The sequence below is a fragment of the Nilaparvata lugens genome, chromosome 3 (genome assembly GCF_014356525.2).
Source record: "Nilaparvata lugens isolate BPH chromosome 3, ASM1435652v1, whole genome shotgun sequence".
Taxonomy (NCBI): Eukaryota; Metazoa; Arthropoda; class Insecta; order Hemiptera; family Delphacidae; genus Nilaparvata; species Nilaparvata lugens.
This window is the reverse complement of record NC_052506.1, coordinates 72,226,540-72,250,770: the sequence shown is the minus strand read 5'-3', so window position 1 is coordinate 72,250,770 and position 24,231 is coordinate 72,226,540. Positions and strand designations below refer to the sequence as shown.

The 24,231-nt window shown below is 34.1% G+C and overlaps 1 protein-coding gene and 1 long non-coding RNA gene across 2 annotated transcripts in view; both read right to left on the bottom strand.

The window, feature by feature from the left end:
• Positions 1 to 24,231, bottom strand: part of LOC111044944 (low-density lipoprotein receptor-related protein 4) — a 75,102-nt gene that overhangs the window by 38,949 nt on the left and 11,922 nt on the right. Inside the window, exons 2-6 of the mRNA XM_039422882.1 lie at positions 19,469 to 19,687; positions 14,656 to 14,844; positions 6,888 to 7,241; positions 1,479 to 1,608; positions 1,243 to 1,352 (exon numbers count right to left, since the gene is read on the bottom strand). Coding sequence (XP_039278816.1) covers positions 1,243 to 1,352; positions 1,479 to 1,608; positions 6,888 to 7,241; positions 14,656 to 14,844; positions 19,469 to 19,687 — 1,002 coding nt within the window. The remainder of the gene's footprint in view (positions 1 to 1,242; positions 1,353 to 1,478; positions 1,609 to 6,887; positions 7,242 to 14,655; positions 14,845 to 19,468; positions 19,688 to 24,231) is intronic.
• Positions 5,699 to 6,369, bottom strand: LOC120350558. The gene is made up of 2 exons (XR_005570875.1): positions 5,819 to 6,369; positions 5,699 to 5,756 (listed from the first exon to the last, which is right to left on the bottom strand). It is a non-coding gene; the product is annotated as an uncharacterized LOC120350558 (long non-coding RNA).

The window sequence follows — 24,231 nt, the reverse complement described above, 5'->3', positions numbered from 1 at the left end:
CTATATAATTATGGTTATCTGGTTATCTGGATATGTGGTTATCTGGTTATGTATGTCCAACAGATCTCGAAAACGGCTCTATCGATTTTCACGAAATTTGGAACATAGTAGGTTTATTATAAAAAAATTCGATTGCACTACGTCTCATCCCTGGGAAAAATCGCTGAAGGATATGAAAAGGATAATAATTATTCATCCTTGGAAAAACAAATGATAATTTCGTCGTCTGTCGATAACATATGTGTGTGCCTGTGTGGGAGATAAGCTGTGTAATTAATCAGCTTACCGTATCTCGAGATAAATCTAGAAATTTTAATTGACTCGATCAAAATAATCTGATTTGTTGATATGACATGGTATATCATAATATTCAAAGTTAATCATTATTTTACAGTTTTAAGTGATTAAAGAGTGTTATTTTGTTATTCAATTTGGTTTGTAAACAATCTAAATTGGAAGTTTTCTGTTTTCAAATATTTGGACTGAAAATTGATCCTGAATTTAAGTGTATGGAACATAACCTACTTTCTGGGCTATTTATAGTGTTTAAATCAAAATTTTGGGGAAGAAACAGTTTTGGGCTGTGCCTGTTAGTCCTTCCCCAATCATTTTGAAGAATTAATGTGTTCTGTTTATCAATAAATAAATAACGAGCAAAGATCGGTTCCCCGATATTGTATTCTAGATACCTTGGTTGATTCTATTTAATGATTCACTAGAAGTGATGGCAGAATTGATTTCGTCAGCTAATTGATTTTAAATTATAATGGACATTTTCATAACGGCAAGGAAAGTTGTGTGAGTGCGCCACACCAGATTTTTTAGATATTTCACGAGATATAGATTGAACTCATATAGGAAAACTAGATCTTGTACTTACATATTTGAAGGAATTTGCAAATTGCACTCAAAGGACATAATATTTCTTAGTATTAAGATTTTTTTTCAAAATCTCATTGAATCGGGAAGAGAAACAATTATTGAACAAAGCTCCAAATTTAAATGCTGTAAACTAAAATTTATAATTGATTTCCATAAGTAGAAAGAGAAACCTCATTACCTTTTCCAATAGAAAACTAGTGCTCTTGACTCTTGACTCAATTCAATGGTTGGTCTATTTATTCTTTATAAAACATAGTATTATCATGATAATAGGGGTCTGAAATATCATGAGAATAGTACTGGATGCTGTTGATAGCGTTCTATCAGTAATGATTCAACCAACAACAATTATTCACTTACCGCATTCAATTTCATCAGCACCATCGGTACAATCAGGATCTCCATCACAGACCCAAGACTTCAAGATACAGCTACCGTCCGAACATCTTTGTTCTTCGCTGGTGCAGTTACTGAAAATTGAAGCAGAGGAATATCTCAGATTTGAAAATATCAGTTTTCAGTTGTAAGTGGTGTAATATTTCATTATCGAATTTATGTACTTGAGAAATGATATATGAGAGAGAGGTAACACTCACCGAGCTTCAGTTTTGCAATGAAATTCGTCGGTTGAATCTCTACAGTCATCATCCCCATCACAGAGCCACGGCTTTGGGATGCAAAATCCATTGCCACATTCGTATTGATCAGATGTGCAGTTTGGAAGACCTAAGACAATCAAAAGGCCAAATTTTCGTAATATTACCTTTCAATGTTCATACAGCTAAATAATTACCAAATAAACTTGATAATAATATTGTAAAAAGATACTTATTACTAGGTTCGAAATTTGTCATGAAGATTATAAATTTGAGTTGTTTTACGAAAACTTATTGCTTTATGATTTTAATAAGCCTAATACATTTTTTACAATTAACAGGAAATATTCTATTACAGAAGAATTTGTAGAATTGAACTCAATTTATCAATTGTTAATATTATTGTAGTTCATTATATACGAGTATTTCTTCATAGCCAACAAACGATTTGCAACGGTAAGTGCATCTGCTGTGTCTAATGACAAACAAGGATAGCAAACCAATGTTAATCAGGTGCTGACTTTATAAGTAGGTGACCCTACTATAATATATATGTGTTTTTCTCGTATAATTCATTATTCCGATATTTTTCTGAGGGAAAAGTAATGAAATATTCCATTGTCTAAAGCTCCGATTCCTAAGCGACGACTGTAAGACTCTAGCCGCGCAGTCTACAGTCTATCACTGTATATTATCGTAGTCAATTGTAGCAGTTATTCAGTTAATACAGCACGGCTATAGCCGAGCGGCTACAGTTGTCACTTAGGAATTGGACTTCAAGATTACGATACAGTATCAGAGATGAATGTTGCCATCATCATGTTGAAAAAACTTGACCAATCTTAATAGTACCAACTACCATAATCAATAAAAAAAGTAAAACACATTTTTCTTTAACATTTTATACTCAGCAGTGCTAAAGCATAAAGAAATAATAACAATAACTTATAATAAAATGATTGAAGAAAGTTCAACAATGGATCACATTTTTCTTGTAGCTTACTTAAGTGATCTTCTTATTTAGGCCTATAATGAGAAGTTATTATATATAATGAGAAGAAAAAAATGTTAATGCCTTAAATCTCTTGAATCTTCAAAATATTTGCATCTCAATGGAACATATAAGTTGCCAACTAACTAACCCGCTGACCAGCTATACCTGAAGCTTATTTAATGTGGAATGTAAAATTTTGATTGACTGTCATGATAAACGGTAATTATATGAAATATAATGGGATGTATAAAATTTAACTGCTCTCTGTTCGATAGAATTAACATTCAAATTATTATTAGATTTCATTGATATCCATTAGAAACTGAAATTAATCAATGTGGCAATCTTTCCTGGCAATATTTACTATTTTTATCAAAATTAGGGAAATAAACAGTTTTGGGTTTGTCCTGTTGATATTGATTGTGGAATTTGATATTGTGATTGTGGAATGTAATAAATATTGTATTAACCTATATAACGAATCAAGGTCTATAAATACAGGTCATGACACAATCCCGTGATGCATTGCAAAATCGCCATTTTATGGGGTCCTAGTTCACCAATTTTCAAATTTATCAGCTGTTATCATTATGGATAGAACAACATGATGTGTTATTATTTTGTAATATTGTTCAAGGGATATTGCTTGGCTTTGAATTGTAATAGTATATTTCGCACCTAGGGTCGAAAATGTACGTTTTCCGGCTCGAGATCGCGGTTTTCAAGTTCGAGACGAAGTCGAGAACTTGAAGCGTTCGAGAGCCGGAAAAACATTTTTGCCCGTGTTGCTAACGCTATTTTTTGCCACACCAAAAAAAAAATAATAATAATGTTAAGTTGGCAATTTTGAAAGCAAAATTTTAAGGTTATGCTACTATAAATCATACAATGTTAATGAGGTTATGATAGTATCATCGTATTCTATTGTTCGGTATCAAAACTACAAAATAATTCATATCAAGTTATAGAAATGATCATTTATTGATAGTTTAAATACCTATTTAATTATACTAGATACATAAATACATATTAAATTATAAAAAATAAGCATTATTGACAGTTAATTCTTTGTTTTTCACGTAAAATAAAATTAATTATACAATCATTATACTTCTTATACAACAAATCTCTATTATTTTATTCTTTATTAATTAAATAGAAGTCGAATGTGCAGTTATGATTGTTTGAGAACATGAATCCTCTAGCAGATTCTACTACTTTTTTCTGAGAGGTCAAATGTACATTCAAATTGTTTGTATTTAAAGTCTATTCTGATTGGTTCTCATGACATTTAATCTCAAATATTTAACAGACTTTTGTGTAATCTGGCCTTATAAATAATACTTCCAAAATAAATAATTCATCCATTTATCGGATGAAATCCATTTACCAGATAAAAGCGCTTTGCGCCCGGTGCTTGCCTTAAACTTCAGAACTCTGCTGTATTTTCTTATTATTATTGTTGATTGTATTGCATTAAGAAGTGGAATTCGATAATAAAAAGAAAGAATAATTGTTAATAATTATTATTAATTTTAAATATTGATACAATTATTGTACTTTGATTTCAAATTTGATTCTTCACTTTTAAATACTAGCGATACGTACCTTTCTGACAATGGACAATGCAGCCAACATTATATATGTTGAGGCTATTTATAAATATTAAAGTATGAAACAGTAATTTATGAAATATATTATAGACATAATACCGCGATTCACGATACATAATTATATAGATTATTACAGTCGTTATGATATTATCTCTCTATGATTTGTGAGATTGGACACGATCAGCTGTTATTAAAGGTCATTTTACAGCCCTAGGGCCGTAAAGTTTTACCGGCCTGGTCGGAAAACAATCACTTTCGGCCTCCATAATTATGACGCACATAAAACCAGCTCATTACATCCAAGTGTGGCGAAAATAGTTATTTGTGCAACTAGTGCGCAAAGTGACAGTTTGCTGCACCGAAAGAAACGTTTACGCCCGAGCCGTAGGCGAGGGCGGAATGGTTTCTTGAGTGCAGCAGAGGAACTTTGCGCACGTATTTCACATTAAGTTTCTCCTACAGTTACCATTGAATATGAAAAGTGGGTAATTATGGGTAAAATTGCATCAAATGTTTTTCTGTGTAATTTTATTATTTTGATAAAAACCTTAATTTATTGTCAAAATGAATAAAAATGTTGTCCTTGGTTATAATATCTACTTAATAATTTGCTCGTTGTGCTTCGTTGCATCTCTGCTCACTATAGCAGCCCAGTCACTGTTACCAACTTAATTTTGATTTTGCTGCACTATTGCTCCATATAACCTACTAAGTATTTTGCGTTGCCATGTTGCAAATCTGGAGTGCAGAAAAATTTTTCCCGCACTAGAGCGGAAAAGTGATTCTTTGCGTTCTGTAATCAGTGCAGCAATGGCCACTTTTCAACGTAACTGTAGGAAAAATAAATTGTTCTGATAGAATAATAATATTTAGATTCCAACTACGAACTGAATTGTTGATTTTTAGATTTAATTGATCAGGAACTTGAAACTCTTTTTGAAATTGGCCTCGCATATTTTTGTCTTGTCCCAATGCTTTTTGAAACATGATCCTTGAGTAGCAAGGATAAGAAGAATTTTTAATAATAAATAAATTAATAATTGACGCATTTATTATTGAAATTTCATTATTTAAAAAATTAAAAACCTGAATTCACATATTATCTGAACTAGAATATTGTTTTTAAAATGCATAATATTGTTACGAGCAAATTGAATAGAATTAGATTTTCAAATGTACCGCCATAAAGTCCCCATAAAATGGCCTCTCCATAAGGAACAGGAGTGTCATGACCTGTATTTATAGACATTGAACGGAATATAGCATTTAACTGCTCCCTGGTCGAAAAACTTAACATTATTTATTGAATTTGATTAACATTCACTAATCACTGAAAATAATAATTTGGAGTGGAATAGATTTTTGATTGATCATTATGTATGCATTAATAAATTTCTAAATAATAGGAATCTTCTTTTAAACGCCAGCAAGTCCATTGTAGTTCATTTTTCAACAAGGCAAAGAATTAATTATTGGTCCCCAAATGTTGAAATAAATGGCGAAACCTTAGAACTTGTGGATGGCACTAAATTCTTAGGCCTTGATATTGATAGCAGCTTATCATGGGATAAACATGTTTCTCAGGTTGTGAAAAAGATATCCCCGGCCTTTTTGCTTTGCGGCAATTGACAGATATCTGCAGTATACAGACAATGAAATCCCTGTACCACTCTTTAATACATTCTCATCTGGCATACGGACTTGCTATCTATGGAAGTACAACCAAGAGTAACCTTGATAAGATACTATTACAACAAAAAAGAGCTCTCAGAATAATAATGAAGTTAAAAAGATTAGACTCAGTAAAACTCGTTTTTCCACAGTTTGGAATCTTAACAATCTATGGGCAATATATTTTTGACGTAGTCATGTACTTTAAAAAATACTCGTCAACAGGATCACGAAACAAAACACATGGCTACAATACCAGATTTGGAAGGATCGAGGGAGGCATAGATTGGATTTCTTCAAGAAAAAAACATTTTTTATAGGGAGAAAATTTTTCAATATACTTCCTAGAGAGTTGAAAGAAATAGAGGAGGTTGAATACCTACAAAAAAATTGAAGGAATATTTGGTGGGACTATCCCTATACTCTTTGCAGGAGTATGTCAATTTGACTGCAAGATTTTAGAATTTTGTTTTTTATCAAAATTTGTGACTTCTTTATGTGTACAGGATGATTTTTGTGACGATATTAATAATTCTTGTTGTAATTTGACACTGTTCAGAAGTATTTTGTGCATTTTGATGAATAAAGAAATTTTCAATTCAATTCAATTTCAATTCAATTCAATATGAGGTCGTACCTATATAATTGGATTTAGCATTTTTAAATGTTCTATTTTCAATATTAGCATTAGGCTACCTATTTATAAAATTTGATTAACACTCATTAATCACTGAAACTCAATCAGGAATTGATTCATGATTGATCAATATGAAGTGGTACCCACGGTATTTAGATGAAAACGGTAGGGGTAACGAAATGTGTGCGCAGTGGCCAGCTATCTAGATTGCGTCATCGCCACCAACCGAGGTTTTTAATACATATTGGCATTTATTTATGAAACTTATTTGTTAAAAACAGATGATTGGATATAAAATGACGTCAGATACACCAGAAATTAAGCACAAAGATGCGCGTGACACCTACCGTCTTCTTCTAAATACCGTCGTGGTACCTATGTAATGGAATATAGCATTTAACTGCTATGTTTAATAAAATGCATTGAATTTGAAGCTTATTTAACGGGAAAATATGATTTGAAAAACGAGCAGCTGACCGCAGCTGACTACTGACCACAATGCGACTCGTCGGAGTAGTCGCCGCAATCGTCGTCGCCGTCGCAGAGAAAGGACTTGCGGATGCACTTGTGCGTGCTCGGGCAGATGACAAAGTTGTCGTCCTCGCGACACTTGACGACCGTGCTGGGGTCCTCATGACACTCGGGCGACAATTCGTCCTCGCGTCCGACACAGTCGGCCGTGCCATCGCACTGCCATTGCACCGGAATGCAGGTGCAGGAGGTGACGCATAGGAACTCGTCAAGCATGCACTCTCCGGGACACGATGGTCGATGCACGTCGCTCGTCCCGGCGGCTGCGTCGTTGCCGGCCAGCCCTCCAGTGTCGTCATCGTTGATTATTGTGTGACCTGCAAGCGCCCATCAACAATGTACAATAAATTAAATACACAGGTTGTCCCACGAAAGGTGTGACAGCCGTAATAAAATTTGTAACAAAAAATGTCCAGTAAAATTTTATATATATCGACCCGAAGGTGCATTTTTGTTTGTGCGTAAACTTTTACAGTCGACGACGCCAAGCATTGTTCACATTCATAGCCTACTGTCCGAATTTCAAGTGTGCTAAAACAGCTGATCAAATGACTTTTCATTATTTGTGTTTATTATTCAATAATCAGAACATTTCTAATATCAACATATTGTCATTTAAAAGTATTAAAAAGTATAAACACAACCTCCCCCATTAAAACATAATTGAACATAACCCTCAAGGTTATTCAGACAAATTGAAATCTACCCAATCTGATATCCTCACCTTGTCGTAGTCGACGACGAAATTTACGCACAAACGAAAACACAGCTTTAGTTTGAAGCCGTGTCCACACTGAACAAATGTTCGACAAACAAATTTGTGGAAAACGTTTGGGCAAATTTTATTATGTTTGCCACAAAAATGTTTGCCCGTGGCCAGTGTGGACGCGTCACCAAACAAAATATTTGTAAGTGGAAAGAACAGGTTTTCTGTTTTACAGCTGTCAAAACTGAAAATGTTTGGAAAAACAGTAATTTTTTGTTTGACAAACAAAGATTGTCCAAGCTTTTTAAAATGTTTGTCCCTGATCTTCAACAAACATGTTTGCCAAACATTTGTTCAGTGTGGACACGGCTTTAGAGATAGCCTACATCAATTTTTATAGATCTTAATAACTAGAAAACCGTCAATCAAAATCTATATCCAAGGACATGGTTCGATTCGGAGCAGATTGAAGATGTATCAATCGGCTCGGCGTAGAGAACAGACAATGTTGGAATATTACAATAAAGGTCGTTAACAAAAATTAAATACAGGAAAGGGCCCAAAACAGAACCTTGAAGGACGCCAGCAACAACATCCTCAAAAGTTGAGCACTCATTAGCAACAACTACCCTCTGTTTTCGGTTTGACAGATATGACTTAATTAGTTTGAGTTCAGTTCATCTAATTCCATAGAAAAAGAATATAATTTTATAATTGAATTTTTTCAATTGAATATTATTTATATATAATATGAAGAGTAATGGACCTTAAATTTTTTCAATTTCAATTTCATTTATTGCCAATTAGAATATTCAAAACATATTACAAAATCTTTATAATATGACATATCATTAAAAATATAAATAAATAAGCATAATTACTCATACATATACTTGAATAAAATTAAAATAAAATATAAAATCTAGGCATCACCAGCAAGAAGAAAATCTTTGCCCGCTGGTGAGAATTGCAAAACAGTTAGAGAAAAACTTTAAAACGTTAAATGGAGCCTTGTGGTGAGCCTCGTGTCAATGGTAACTTGAATGAGTTTACTAACACATTAGGAGTAGATATAAACGTGTACTGGAACCTGTTGCTCATGTATGATGCTATCAATCTATTCGCCACGCCTCTAATTCTGAGCTTTGATAACTTGCATGAAAGAATATCGATATTGACACTATTATAGGCTCTTGAAAGGTTCAACAGGAGCGCAGTTACATAATCACCAGCATCAATCCCTCTCACAATTGACTCAAAAAATTTACCCCTGCAGTGATTGTTGTCTTTCCCTTCATAAAACCATATTGACAATTGAAAAGAAAATCAAATTTCAACAGATAACTCATAATTCTATCATGGATGAGCCTCGCACAAACCTTTGACAATGTATTTAAAACTGAAATAGGTCGATAATTATTACTATCTATAACATTACCTTTTTTTAGGAGAGGAATCACTTTGGCTATTTTCAATAAGTCTGGAAATATACCTGTCTTAAACATTGAGTTAATAATGAATACCAATGGCTCTGCTATTTCATGACAACTTGCCTTAATTACTCACACCAGGATTTCATCTGGACCCACAGCCTTTTTTGCTTATAGGTTTTTTATAACTCCCACAACCTCAATGACATTTGTGAGAAAAATAAAAAAATTGTTGGAACATTCTTTTTTAATGATTGATGTGCTGCAGAGTTTTCATTTGCTGGAGCCATGGATACAAAAAAGTGATAAAAACTTTCAGCTATGGACTTGCTACCTATAATAAGTTTGTTATTATATTCAATTTCGGTGGGCATTGGTCTTTTTTGGTTACTCCCTCTAAGTCTATTCACAATCTCCCAGCTAGACTTAGATCTGTTGGCAGAGGAAAGTATATATTCACTAAAATGTTTTTCTTTGCCTCTTTAACCTTATTGTTATATTGCTCCTTTACATTTTCAAGTAGTTGTATGTCTATGTCTACTCCTTCACTCATTCGTCATCAAGATGAACGTGAATCCACAGAATCTCTTCGTTATTTAGCACCTAAACCTCAGAACTCATAAATTGGAATTTTTTCAAACGAGGAAGGATGTAGTGATGCAACCATTATGTATTCGGTTTTTTGATTACTACTTTTCAACCATTCAAAATCAGTTCTAGTTAATTAAAACCTACATTTCTTCTGAAAAGGTCTCCATTTTTATCACAATACTTTCAATTATCAATTACAGTACCTATCTATTTTACTCTTCAGGAAAACATATTTTTTAATCATTTAATAAGAAATTTTTATACTAATTGAGATTGAATATTCTGACAAAGTTATAATTCAAATTGTTGAAAGACGATCTGATAACGTAGCAAAGTTAGAAAAGGATAGCGCTATCTGCTCTGTCAAATAGACTGCACTTGAAAGTGTATGGGTCAAAATTTACCGTGAATATTATACTAAATAAACTAAAGTACTCCCAATTCACTGTGGATTACATACCTTCAAATAAAATAACTCCTAAAATAAATAGCGTTCACAAAAAACTTGGCGAACTTCTCTTAGATAACTAGTAGTTCAGAGAACAGTAGAATTCGCTACACTCACTAAAATCACTACTGATACACACCCGCCTATTCACACACAAACACACATACAATTGGATTTAGAGTATGATGATATAAATGCAATAGGATCGGTGGTGGACGCTGAGAAATAGAAGTTCTTTACATTTTTGAGCTAGGATGCACGGTTAAAGAGATAAAAATCTGAAACTTGATATGTGGGTCTTGAGAGGGGGGGAATGATTGAATTATAAAAAACCAAAATTTTCAACATGTAATGTATGAAATAGGACCACCTTGAAGCGCTGAAGAATAAAGGTCCTCTACACTTTTGAGCTTGGAAGCACGGTTGAAAAGATAAAAAATCTGAAACTTGGATTGGGACTCGTAAAAAAAAAAATCGAATTCCAAAAATTAGAAAATTTTCAACATGTGATAGGCTACATGAAATAATACCGCCTTGAAGAGCTGAGAAGAATAAGCCCAATTTGAACCTAATCTGATAAAGTATTGATAAGTTGGGTTGATTTTTAGGGTAAAATTTTCTAATAAAAGGCCGCCATCTTGAAACGGGGATGAATTTAAAAATTTTGAATACATACGTTTCTTTGCCTTGTTTCAAAGTACTTGTATACCAAATTTTATCCAAATCGGACCATAACTGCGACTGTAACTGCGGTACAAACAAACAGACAAACGCCGATTGACTTAAAACATAGAATTCGCTTCGCTCATTCAATTTATGGTCCTACTAATCTTCATGGGTATAGTGAGATCCACATTATAATGACAGTGGATTGAGATGGGAGAACAGCGTTGCCGATTCTCTGCCTTGATTAAATATTTTTCTACATCGTCAAAAATAGATTTGGCATAGTTGTGGAGCAAGAAAAGGTTAGTACTACCTGCTTTGTCGAATAATAGACAAGGATAGCAACGCCAAAGTTGATCAAATATTGTCATTATAACGTGGACCTCACTATAGGTAATTCACTGGTACGTAAGTAAAAGTGAGTTCATTTTATCACTACATGAAAATTAAATTAAGTATGGTACAGTAGGCCTAACTTAATTAATAAAATTTGGCTAAAGTTATAACAGAATTACGAATGTTTACTAACCTTGGATCAAATTAAACGGCTACTGTAGACAAAAGCTTTTTTATTAAACAAACTTGCTTTAAATATTTTGTCAATTTAAAATAATATAACCTAAAAATTATACATTATACATTTTGCTTCTTGCTTGCATTTTTGAACAGGAACAGCTGGCACACTGACAGCTGATACTTGATTTGCTTAGACCAGTTATAGAATAGACACGGCCTATTGTATATTCATACTGAAAGTCGATGAAGCCAATATTTACTGCCAAATCTCCAAATCGTGACGTCGGCATCAGATAGAAAACTTTTCTGTAGAGTTTGTTTACATTGTTTTTCATAGTAGATTGTGTCTATTTCAGCGGGAGCGCAGCTGGAGTTTACCATTCCAATGAATAATAATTTACATCCTTCTGAAATAATAGACATAATCTGAAAGTTTTCTATCCGATGATGACGTCACGATTTGGAGATTTGGCAGTAGATGTTGGCTTCAGAGGCTAGACTTCCCAACGTGTCTATTCTATAACTGGTCTAAGTTGATTTGTCGAGTTGAGGTAACAGCTGATAAGCTTGTTTACAAAAAAGCCTTCTAGATGTCGCAGGTAGTTATGGCTGTGGTTATAGCGGGTAATACAATTGGACGCACATGCTCAGTCAGTCATCGAAATCTACTTCTTCTTCTTTATGTGCCGTCTCCTTCAAGAAAGTTGGCTATCAACATGGCAATTTTGATTTTTGAGGCAACCGCCCTGAACAGATCAATGGAACTACTATTGTACCACTGTCCCAAGTTATTTAACCAGGAGATCCGTCTTCTTCCTATACTTCTTTTGCCTTGTATCTTTCCTTGTATGATGTTTTGCAAAAGTGTATATCTCTCTCCTCTCATTACATGACCCAGGTATTGCAGTTTCCTGATTTTGATGGTGATAATGATTTCTCTGTCCTTTCCCATTCTTCTTAATACTTCCTTTTTGGTTGTTCTGCTAGTCCAGCTTATTCTGAGAATTCTTCTATAAGCCCACATCTCAAATGCTTCTAGCCGGTCGGTGTCGTTCTTTTTAAGAGTCCAGGCTTCCATTACATATAATAGAACTGGAAATACGTACAGTAGCCTTTAAGCATTCTTAATTTGAGATGCAGGCTAAGATCAGTACTACTCAATACGCTCCTCATTTTATTAAAATTAGCTCTAGCCTGTCCAATTCTTGATTTTATTTCTTCGGAGTAGTCATTGTTGTCAGTGACAATTGTTCCCAAGTATTTATATTTGCAGACCTTCTCCACTAGCTCGCCTCCAATCCATAGTGTTTCTGGTTGTTGTCGGTGTTTCGTTATTGTCATAAATTTGGTCTTTTTGGTGTTCAGTGTTAGCCCTCTCTCCTCGCTGGTCTTTACTACTTGATCCAGTAGACTTTGTAGTTCTTCTAAGGTTTCCGCTATTAGTATCGTATCGTCTGCGTATCTTATCTTGTATTATGTCTTCTGAGTACAGATTGAACAGTAAGGGTGAGAGCACACATCCTTGCCTTACTCTACGTTTTATATCTATCTCCTCGGGAAGTTCATTATCAACTAAAACTTTGGTGGTCTGATTAAAATAGTGGTATGTTATTATTCTGATATCGTTCTTGTCCATGTTCTTATCCTTCATCAGCTTTATGAGATGGTTATGGCGAACTTTGTCGAAGGCTTTGTTATAATCAAGAAAGGCCACATATACTGGTTGGTTGACGTCCATGAGTCTTTGAGTCAAAACGTTTAATGCAAACAGCGCCTCTCTTGTACCCAATGCGTTTCTGAAGCCAAATTGGGTTTCACTGAGATCTTGCTCAATTTTTCTGAATATTCTCCGGTGTATGATCCTCAGAAATATCTTAAGGGTATGACTCATCAGACTAATCGTCCGGTGGTCTTTGCATTCCTTAGCGTTTGCTTTTTTTGGCAGTGTGATGAAGGTTGATTTGAGCCACTCTCTAGGGATAATTCCAGTGTTATACACAGTGTTGTATAGGTCCACCAACACCCCAATCTGATCTTCTCCAATTAACTTTATAATTTCTGTTGGCGTTTCGTCAGGCCCTGGAGCTTTATTGCCCTTAGCTGTCCTAATTGCATGCATGACTTCCTCTTTTGTTATATTTGGACCTTGTTCCATATCTGTGTCCTCCTCTATCATTTCCTGCTGTCTCTCATCTTCAAACAACTCCTGGATGTACTCTCTCCACCTGTCCAGTTTTCCCTTTGTGTCTGGAATTATTTTGCCGTTTTTGTCGAGCAGAATGTTGCTTCTGTTTGACCTTTTAATACCAGCCATTTCTTTAATTTTTTTATGAAGGTTGAAGTCATCATGTATTGCATGGAGATCTTCTATTTCTACGCATTTTCCTTCGTACCATCTTTCTTTGGTCTGTCTTATTTTCCTTCTTATTTCCTTCTGTATGGTCTTATATGCGTTGTCATCTCTGTTCTTATATGATCTTCTGATCTCCATTAGTTCTTGTATTTCTTCAGTCATCCATGATTTCCTCTTGTTTGGATCCTTGGTTGTTACTAGTAGATTTGTTGCTGGGGCCATAATTGCATTTCTGATTGTTTCCCATTTTATATTTACATCGCAGCTCGGGGTAAAATCAATTTTGCTAACTCCTTCATTTATTACATCTTGAAGTTGTTGTTTAATTATTGGGTTTTTCAACTGTGAAACTAGAAGGGGCCTTTTGCTATCTCTGGCTGCTTGTTTCTTGAGACGGGTCTCCATTTTTACTATCACTGGATTGTGGTCTGATCCTACGTCTGTACCCGGGTATGCTTTGGCCGATTTGACAGCATTCCGATATCGTTTGTTTATTAATACATAATCTATCTGATTTCTTATAATATTTTGATCTTTATCTGCTGGCGATTTCCATGTATATAATCGTCTTTCATGCAGCTTGTAGAAGGTGTTTGTAATTGCCATATCGTGGTCCTGGCAGAACTCTATCAGTTTATCTCCTCTTCTACACTAGTCTTCTACGAAATCTACTACACTAGTTATTATTGTGTTAAACTATACAATTTAAAATTTTTCAAAAGTACAAAGATCTGGGAAACATGGGAAAAAATGTAAAGGGAGAAAGGATTTAAAATTATGAATGAGTAAATTACAGAAATATAACTTTTATTCATGACAATTATTACTTTTGTTGATTCTCTGTTACAAAGCACACATCATATTTTTATAATAGATATAAAAAAAACAAGTAAAGAGCTTCTGAGTCATCTATTCACATTGGAACATGATTAATTAGAATTCGTTATCATGCAAAAGGATTAAATAGTTTTACTATTTTTGATCGATCTTTGAAATGAATGAAAAAGTGATTCGAATATACCTTTATTAAGTGAGCCTTGTTCCCCTGGCACCCTTCCTGACCACTTTCCCCCACTCCTCTGCTCAACATCTTGAGGATTTTTGCTCGCAGAGTGGTTGTTTCCATTGTGATGAGGGAAATGCATGATTCCCATGTTATTCCACATGGGCATGGGGGCATGTTGCGGTTCTGGTTCATGAATTGCACCAACTTTGAAAAACAATCGATCAATTAGTTTGGGATTTATAATTTCACAGAAAAATAGAAATGGAATAATTTCAAAGCAAGATAAATTCACTCTTCCGTCATCCATATAACATGATAAATTCTTTAATAAAACTGGAAAAGAGAATACTAAGCATAGTACAAGAGTGAAAACACTTTCCAATCGATATAAAAAATAAGTTTTCAATATGATTTGATGCACTAAAAATCTTATTATCCATTCATTCCTCGAAAGAATAATATACTAGGTAGTAAGTGCACAGGAATCTGTTCAATAATAAACACTAATTGCTATAGTGACGTCCACGTTATAATAGCAGTGTACGATTGACAATACTGTATGTTGCTGTCCTTTTCTATCATACAACAAAACAGATACCACTACTGTATCTCTCTCTCGCTTTGCAATGTTGTCATTTTGCCAGAATATTTTTTTTACTTTTGACAGTGACTGTACAAAAGTAAACAAACAATTCTCAGCCGCCATTTTTTTCTTCATTCTATCAAAATATTTGAGTACACAAGTCGTATAATTGATTAAAACTGTATTTTGAAGCAATGGAATAATTTTTAGACATTACCGTATGAGAAACACAAATTAAAATACATGAAATGACATTTTAAAAGTTGATAACTAACCATCCTAGACTTCATCCATGCTTCAGTTAATCTACACGTATAGGTTAGACCTACTCGTACCGTTATAAATAATATTGGAAGGTTATTTAAGAATTCTTTCCATTGAAATTACTTATTTTTTAAATAGGATTTCTATTTTTCTATTATTTTCAAAAGAAATTGGAATAGAATACCTACCAAGTAACTTAATTTGTGTTGTTTTGAAATTTAGATTGTTGTATTACAGCTTTTTAAATTAGCCGCCATTTCAGGTTTGTATGAAAATAAAAATATGATCTCATTTATGAAAGCAAATTTTCGAATCAAATTATGAAAAAATATATTTTCTTGATTAATTTGACATCAAATTGATTATTTTTATCAAGGAAATGATAATTATTATTGGATCAAATTTAATGCGATGCATAGAGTAGCAGCTGTGTACACTCAGTGGCAAAATGGAGAGACTTGGCAACGTTTTTCTACTATCTTTCTTCACTGCCATTATAACGTGGACCTCACTATAGATAAGTTACTGCCAGGGACTCAAAAGATAAGTCCTCTCGAAGACGTTAAATAATCAAACACCTAATTATTAGCTTCAACCATCATCACTAATACTTCATATTCCTCAAATTGGGATTTTTCAAGTATATAGGTTTCTAAGACCATGTTCAATCAGAATTACCCGTTATATGCACTAAAATTTCAGTATTTCCCAGTGTGAGGCGCGCATGACACTTTCAAGCACTCATAACTTTTGCCCAATCAATGATCGGATCAACTTGTACTACAGCTCGTCGAGCCGGTTTAAAATTATGAATCATACGTCAAATTTATTGGAGAAATGGGAAATTTATTCTTGAGTGTAATTAAACTCATATCTCCATACTCATAAAATGACAATTTTTTGTACTTGATCTTGGATTGTACAACATAATCTTCTCTCATTTACATTTGAAAATAGGTTTGTAAATTTCGATCTGCTCATTCACAAAAAATCAATTTAAGATATTTTCCTCATATACTCTGTCTTAACAGTGTTTTTGAAGAAAACAGTGGTTTAAACTGAATTTGAGCAACTGAGCTTGTAATGGATAAAATTCCGTACAATTTTAAACCAACCATGAGTTTCTATTATGATTGTGTGTTGAACTTGTTCGTTTTAGAGACATTTGAACTTTTGAGTAACAGAAAAATCGAGAAAAATTAAGAACGCCATTTTTAATCGGCTGTACTTTCTAATGGTATTGAAATCTAAAGTATTGTTTACTGGAATGAGAAAAAAGAAATCTTGACTGAATTTTGAGTTTTTCATCGAAATTATTCCACAATATATGTAGCTTTCAATATAGAAATTGATAATCTCTACCAGTGGGAATAAATGGGTTAAAATAAACTCAAGAAAAAATGTCCCATTTCTCAAACAAATTTGACGTATGACACATGATTTTGAATCGCCTGGACGAACCGAGAAGCATGAGCAGTAGTAGGCCTACAATTCTGATCATTGTGTCAAAAGTTATGACTATTAAGATGTTGATCCTTGTGGTGTCCTACCACTGAAAAATACTGAAATTTAGTGCATCTAACGGGTGATTCTGATAGAACATAATCTTAGAAACATATATCATTTGCGAAATCTCAATTTCTTGAGGACAATGGAATTAGTGATGGTAGTTGAAGCTGAAAATCAAGTGTTTTTCGAAATACAATGTTATCAGGTGTATAATGTCCACATATATGCAAGCTTTGTCTCAATGGGAACATGATTGATTGATTGATATAATAAGTGTATACATCATATAAATGATATGGAGAGGAAAAATAAGGTAACCTTGTGCTAATCCTCTCCCCAATAATTTAGATATGGTTACACATAGTCCGAAATAGGTTAAGTCTTGTAGCTCTTCACTTCGCAAAATTTTCAGACCACTAATATGATCACAAAGTAAATTTTCAAATTTAGATGCTTCAAAACAAAAAATAGAACAGATATTCCACATTATTATCACTTGAATAGAGAAGATTCATATATTAAAGATGATGATTATTATATGATCATAAGATAATTAACTCGTCTTCAACACGCGCGTCGAGTCTCAATATGCGCCTAGCCTGATGTAAACCTCACCGTGGCCGACGGACCTTAAAATAAAATGTGTGATGTGGTAGCATGACTTCCGCCCACTTATGGTATTAATTTTTTACTACTGCTACTTAAATATCATGGTTCCAGCTTAAAATAAATCCTCAGGCTTGAACGGGTAAAAGAATGATTGGAAATCCGTTTAAATTCCAACATTTAAAAGAAATACGCTGCGATTACAAAAAAATAAATCACTACTTGGCTCTGCCTAGCCCAATACAAACATCCAAAGGTCAGTTGAAGTTCATGAACACAAATTTCGTGGTATCCGACACCAAAAAGGTTCTATCGCTTGAATCAGATGGGTTGAGTTAGTTTGTGGGACTTACCCATGATGAAAGTCCACGAACAGAATGTCACCTGGAGGAAATCCATCACTAGTCGTGAATTGGTAATCTCTTCCATTAGGAATATAATATAACCATTACGCTTACAGGGTCAAGTCTTGTTTCATTTGAAATTGTATTGAGGTACGTTGAAAATTCTAACTTTGTTAAGAATATGCTTGGCTTCCACTATTTCCTCATATGCACTCGCGCACGTGAACGACAACACTCACGACACGACAAAAGGGGATAATCAATTCCGAAAGTAGACTTGAAGAAACGAATTTTGAATTTTCCAATAATTTTGACAATATGAAATCCAATATAGAAAGTCTTTTTTTAAATAAAAATGAGGAAACATGGAGACCCACTCTACACGACAGTTGAGAAAAGTCTGATCAGTCCCCACTCCCAATAACCCCCCTTCCACGTATCGAAACGCTGGCAGGTGGTGGGGGAGCCGGGCCCTGACGGCAGGAAGAGTGGTTGGGAAAACTGCTGCGGATGGCAAAGGTTTTGGATCACGACACCATCACGCTTTTCCGGAGAGCAGTTTCCCTGCCCCCCTCGCCTTCTGCTGGAGCGACCAGCTTACAGTTCTGGGCAGGCCAAGAAAATAATATTCAATTCTCATTGTCTCTATATCCGTTTTAAAAATCAATTAAACAGACAATACCGTTTTAAAAAGTCACACAATACCGGAAGCAGTGGAAAGACCATGTGGAAAGAATGCCGGCAGAGAGGCTTCCACTACAGATATTGAATTATAAACCGGCAGAGAAAAGATCTATTGGTAGGCCACGGAAGAGATGGCAATGAATACACTACTTGTATATATTATAGCGTAATTTTGTAATTGAAATATAGATATTAATAAGCTGTTTGTAAGTCGGAACAGGCATTAACCTAATCCTTGTACGTAAGATGATGATAAACAGACACTACTCAATCTTTCTGTTCCAATTCTATACCCATTCATTACACTGAATTCAATTGAATTTTTTAAAATTTATGAATTCAGCGCTACTTTCTTGTATTTATTAAATAGAATTATAGTACGCTTTAAAATTTATAAAATAATAAAACAAGAATACAAATTGTAACGTAACTACTAGTTCGGCGAACAAAACTATTAGTAAACTTTCATTACATCCATTATTGGGAATTTATTTTTATAACCTGACGATGGTGTGATCACCGAAACTAGTAGCTACGATACAATTTGTATTCTTGTTCTATTAATTTTGAAGGATACTATAATTCTATTTTATGAATAGAATTTATTTGTTTCCAACAAAATACTTGCATACAATGTACATTTATACACAGATACAATGTATCATAATAGAATAAGTATAAGTTCACAATTATTATTGAAAATACGCTCACATGAACCTTGAGGTATGATGTGAGTCGTGAGTTCTAATATTATTATTAAAAAGTGAATAAAAGTTGTTAATAAAGTGTGATCAATATTATTATTGAGCCCACTAATGTGGGTTTCATCAGTTCTCACTTCTGTTATGGCCTGTTAGGTGGCCCCCGGGATAGCCTCCCGAGGCCGGCGGCTGATGCGGCTGTCTGATGGCCTTGCTGCCGAACATCTGCCTTGCTGCCCCCCTGGCGTGGATCACCGGCTGTCCGTACATCTGGCCAGTCATCTGACCAGAAGACTTCTGCATGTTGTCCATTGAGTGAGGCGGTTTCTCTGTCGGGTTGAAGTGACATTCTACTTCTGCAACACACAAATCCATATTGTCATTTAATAAAATCAATTCTTTCAAATAATAATATTATAATAATGAAAGAATTTGCTTATACACGTACGAGATAGGAAATTCACGAATCACGTCTGATCTACTGGACTGATTAACTTGAAATTTTTAATATTGATTCTTAATCTACCGAGGACGGATAAAAGCCTATTTTAAATTCTTCAAGATTTCAGTGTACAAAGTTTCCAGTTTGTGAAGTATTTAATTATACCCTTGTGGATCACGGGTTAGCTGCTAGTTATTGAATAATGATCTCTGATGTAGTAAGGTAATAAGCAGTTTCTGTATTTTTACAATAAGCTACGTTTTTACTTTAGTCTAGTGCAGTACCATATACTCATATTTTGTAAAGATTTCCAATATTTTGTATTTATGGCAAGTGGCATGAATTCAAAATCGAATTCATAGATTATCATAGACCAATCGCTTCGTCGAATTCAATTAAAATAGTTCTCCAATACACAATCATTCTAAATCGTCAAGAAAATTGTAAAGCAATTGGTTTCGTGGTCGCGCTCATGAGCTATCGATAAGTAGTGAAGCTACTGATAGTGCTACTTATTAGTGCACCTGCTGCTCCCGTTACTAATTGACCACTTGAGAGTCGAACTCCTCTTAACACCATTATTAAGTTTAAAATTCTCTTTCCGGTGGTTCGGAGCCCACTTAAAACTGTAGGTCAACTCATCTCTCATCATCATCCGTTTATTGGGTATTGGGTACCCAAAAAAAATCCTAAAGCTCATATGGGTACCATCATCAGCAAAAAAATCAATCATCATCGTAGATCCCATTTGAGCTCATAGTGAAGAAATCTCACACAGAAGCATGGGAGCATAACCATTCAATTGAGAAAATATTTTTTATGGTTACTTTTGTCTTATTATAACAGTTATTTACTTAAAGATATTTGAGATAATATATATGGAGTTAATTTGTAGAGAGCTGATGAAAATACATTTTTATGAGCTAATTAATTTGATACGTTGGGCGTGTCTAAGGGAATGCCCTTCCACAAGTTTCTTAATTGAATAATTAATTGAATCAAATGCATTAAATGCATCTATGCATTAATCAGATGGGTGTTTCACGAGTTTTAATTGATATATGGTGGTTGGATTTATCCAGACTCTATTTGAATGACTTTGACCCAGTTGCACAAAAGCCGGTTAAATTTTAATCGTGATTGATTACACGTGAACCAATCAGAGAAGGCTTTTCCGAAAAGAAGTATTCTCTGATCGGTGCTCGTGAATTTAATCATGATTAAATTTAACCGGTTTTTGTGCTACCGGCACTCTATTTATTAGAATGAGTGTTTCCATAAATGAAATTCTATATGGTGGTTGAGGTGGATGATTTTGATCCCATTCTTCTGAATACATTTTTGAATATTACTGCCAATGAAATGCATTTTGAGTGGAAACAGAGTCTTCACGGAAGTCTAATACGACACTGCACCTAATGAATTGTAATTCGTCTGAGTCATTGTAAACTGAGTCAGCTTTAATCAACTTGAAAATGTGACCGGTGTGGTCACGAAACCATGGTCGTGTACCAAATAAAACAGTGTAGAATTTGACAACATATTTGTGTTTTTATTCAATTATTGAATTGTAATTACTGAAAAAATACTAATATGGACAAATAATGAGGATTTTCTACAAAATATGTTTCTTTCTAGAAAAATGAAGAATATGTCCATGTCATGGAAGTTTGATCATCTCATCAAATCATCCTAAGTTATAAGTTGACCACGAATACTTGTTAGTGTGGTCAACTCAGTTTCTATTTTTTTAAATTGTAATTTGCTATGTTTTTGTGTAAAAAAGAATAAATAAATTTCAATTTCAATTTCAAATTTCCTCCCACTCTTCATTACCCACTCACAAGCAAAAAGTTCGTGTGGGCATCATCCGCAAATATTTTATTCAAAACCTCTGCTTCACAGAGGAATGAGAGATTTCTAACCACCTTATAACCAGCTCTTCTTCATCAACTCAACTTGGCTTCTCAACCAGAGGAGTATCTAGTAGCGTCAGCTTCCAACTTTTCAACTTTCAATATAGGTAATGCAAATTATTGTGATCCTTCTTCCTCATGTTAAGTTCCATTCAAATTGGCTACCTTAATATAAAAGGAATGTAGGTGGTATCACTTCAATTCAACAACATATCAAATCTATATTCATTCATCTGTTCTTATATGAATTTGTTCAACACGGTACCGCTCTGATAAAAGCGCTACAATATCTAAACTCTATTAATATTTCCTGAACCAGAGAATGAATGGGTGACTGAGCTTCTACTGAATCCCATCCTTCAAATATTGGAAAACGAGTGGGAGTTTCCATCTTGAAAAAGTGTATCACCGGGAATAATTTTTATGAACAATATGCTGAGTTAAAAATAACACCTGCTGCAGACGCGAGCGAGACGCGCAGACTCGGTTGCTGCGATCAATAATATCGGTGTGGGCGTTCTTGAACGGAGCTCTGCAAAACTATATTGGACCAAATACATTTGCTGGATACATTATCGAGCTCGACATTCACTTCGAGAGATCTAATTCAGTACCGTTCAATATTAGCACATGGATCGATGCATTTGCATTTTAAGATGATTTATCTCCGCATTGTGCATGACCTGCAATAGAATTATCTGTTATCACATACGACATTCAAAGGGTATCTCTATTCAAAGGGTCAAATTGATTCAGATTGATCTATCTGGGAAGTTTGGAATGATTCATTCTATTACTGTTGCATGCTACATGCTGAATACTTCATGATTAATTTTATTGTAAACAGCATAAAAAGTTCAATTGATCTCATTCATAAATTCATTCAAAGTAAACTTCCTTGTACTGGTTGGCCTTGACCTCTGGTTTCCCTCCAATTTTTCACGTTAATCAGCTTAGCAAAATTCAAGAACATAAAAAGTTGAAGAGTTGGAGACAAATATTACATATTTATATATCAATGAGAATAGATCGGTTGGAAACAACTAGCGTCACAAAATACATCATTATTGATCGATTATTCGTGATTTTTTATGAAAAAAAAATCAAATCCAAAGATTCTAATCAGAGTGAATTATCAAAGAAAATAATCATGATCTTAACTGAGATGAAGGGAATGTCACCCAAGTGCCACTCACTCATCAAGAGAACTAAAAATTTACTGGACCATATCGTCCAAATTTGGTAGATAGTATCTGTGTATCATGAGGGATGAAATGATGAAACTATGGCTGAATAGCAAAAAAAGAATGGAGATAAAAGTATTTCATATACACGTTTACACGCTATACATTTCCTATATGTTTATTCCAATGCATCAAAAAATTATTTTGTTATCTCCAATAACAATATTTTTCAATCTCCGTTCATATTTTTCCGTCCAAGTTTGGTAGATAGTATATGTGTTTCTTGAGGGATGAAATGATGAAACTATGGTCGAACAGCAAATAAAATGGAGATAAAAGTATTATATACACGTTTACACGTTATACATTTCCTATAGATGATTATTCCAATACATCATAAAATTATTTCGTTATTCCTAATAAAAATATTTTTCCATCTCGTTAGAAACAATCGTTTATATAAATCATACATTCTGTTTCCTGCAATTTATTGTTTGATTGCATGTGTACACGAGACCTATTTGCCTGTAATCGAGTTGTATGAGTGAATGATAAGCAGACAACTCATTCTTCGATCAATCATCAGCCCTCAGAAACAGATGGCCCCATCAAACTCAAGGGATTTCACCAACTTCCCTTCCGCTAGGATAATTCCATTGTGAAAGGCCACCCTCACCACAGGGGTAAGCGTTCCAACCCCAACATGAAGTTGAAGGTCGCCGAGAGTGCATATTATAGGGGAGACATCATCACTCCAAATCAAGGTACTCTACAACAAAAAATATAGAGACCCTATCTAGCAAGAGATGTGCAGTCACAATATGACTCACCTTTTCTGTGTTATGATGACTTGATTTGTCTGTGATATAAAACTATTTTAGTCAAGATGATATAGAAAAATTCTATTTATATACATTCCATTTCAAAACAGATTATTTCAATGTTGATATAATAATTCACACGTATGATAAAATTTACAATATATTTCGTAGAGCTAGTATTGTAGATCTCTCAGACAGTCAACGGTGCATGTTCACCCAAAATACGCATTATTCTCAAATAAAATATCAAATAACTAGTTTTTGAAATGAAATGAAAATGATTTTATTCATCCAAAAACTACTTTTTGTAAACTTTTTGGTTACAAACACACCTTATAACTATTTTTCTTTTCATTCTTTTCTGTTCTATTTATATTTTGGATTTTTTTGGAAATTAATTACTTTCTTGCTTCATGAGTGCACTTGCACTTCAACACTTCAAAGCTATGGGCATACAACGTTAGTAGACAAACGTCTGTCTACTAACTTTGATGGGCATAGGGGTCAGCTGCCCCTCCCCCCCCCCCACAGAATAGA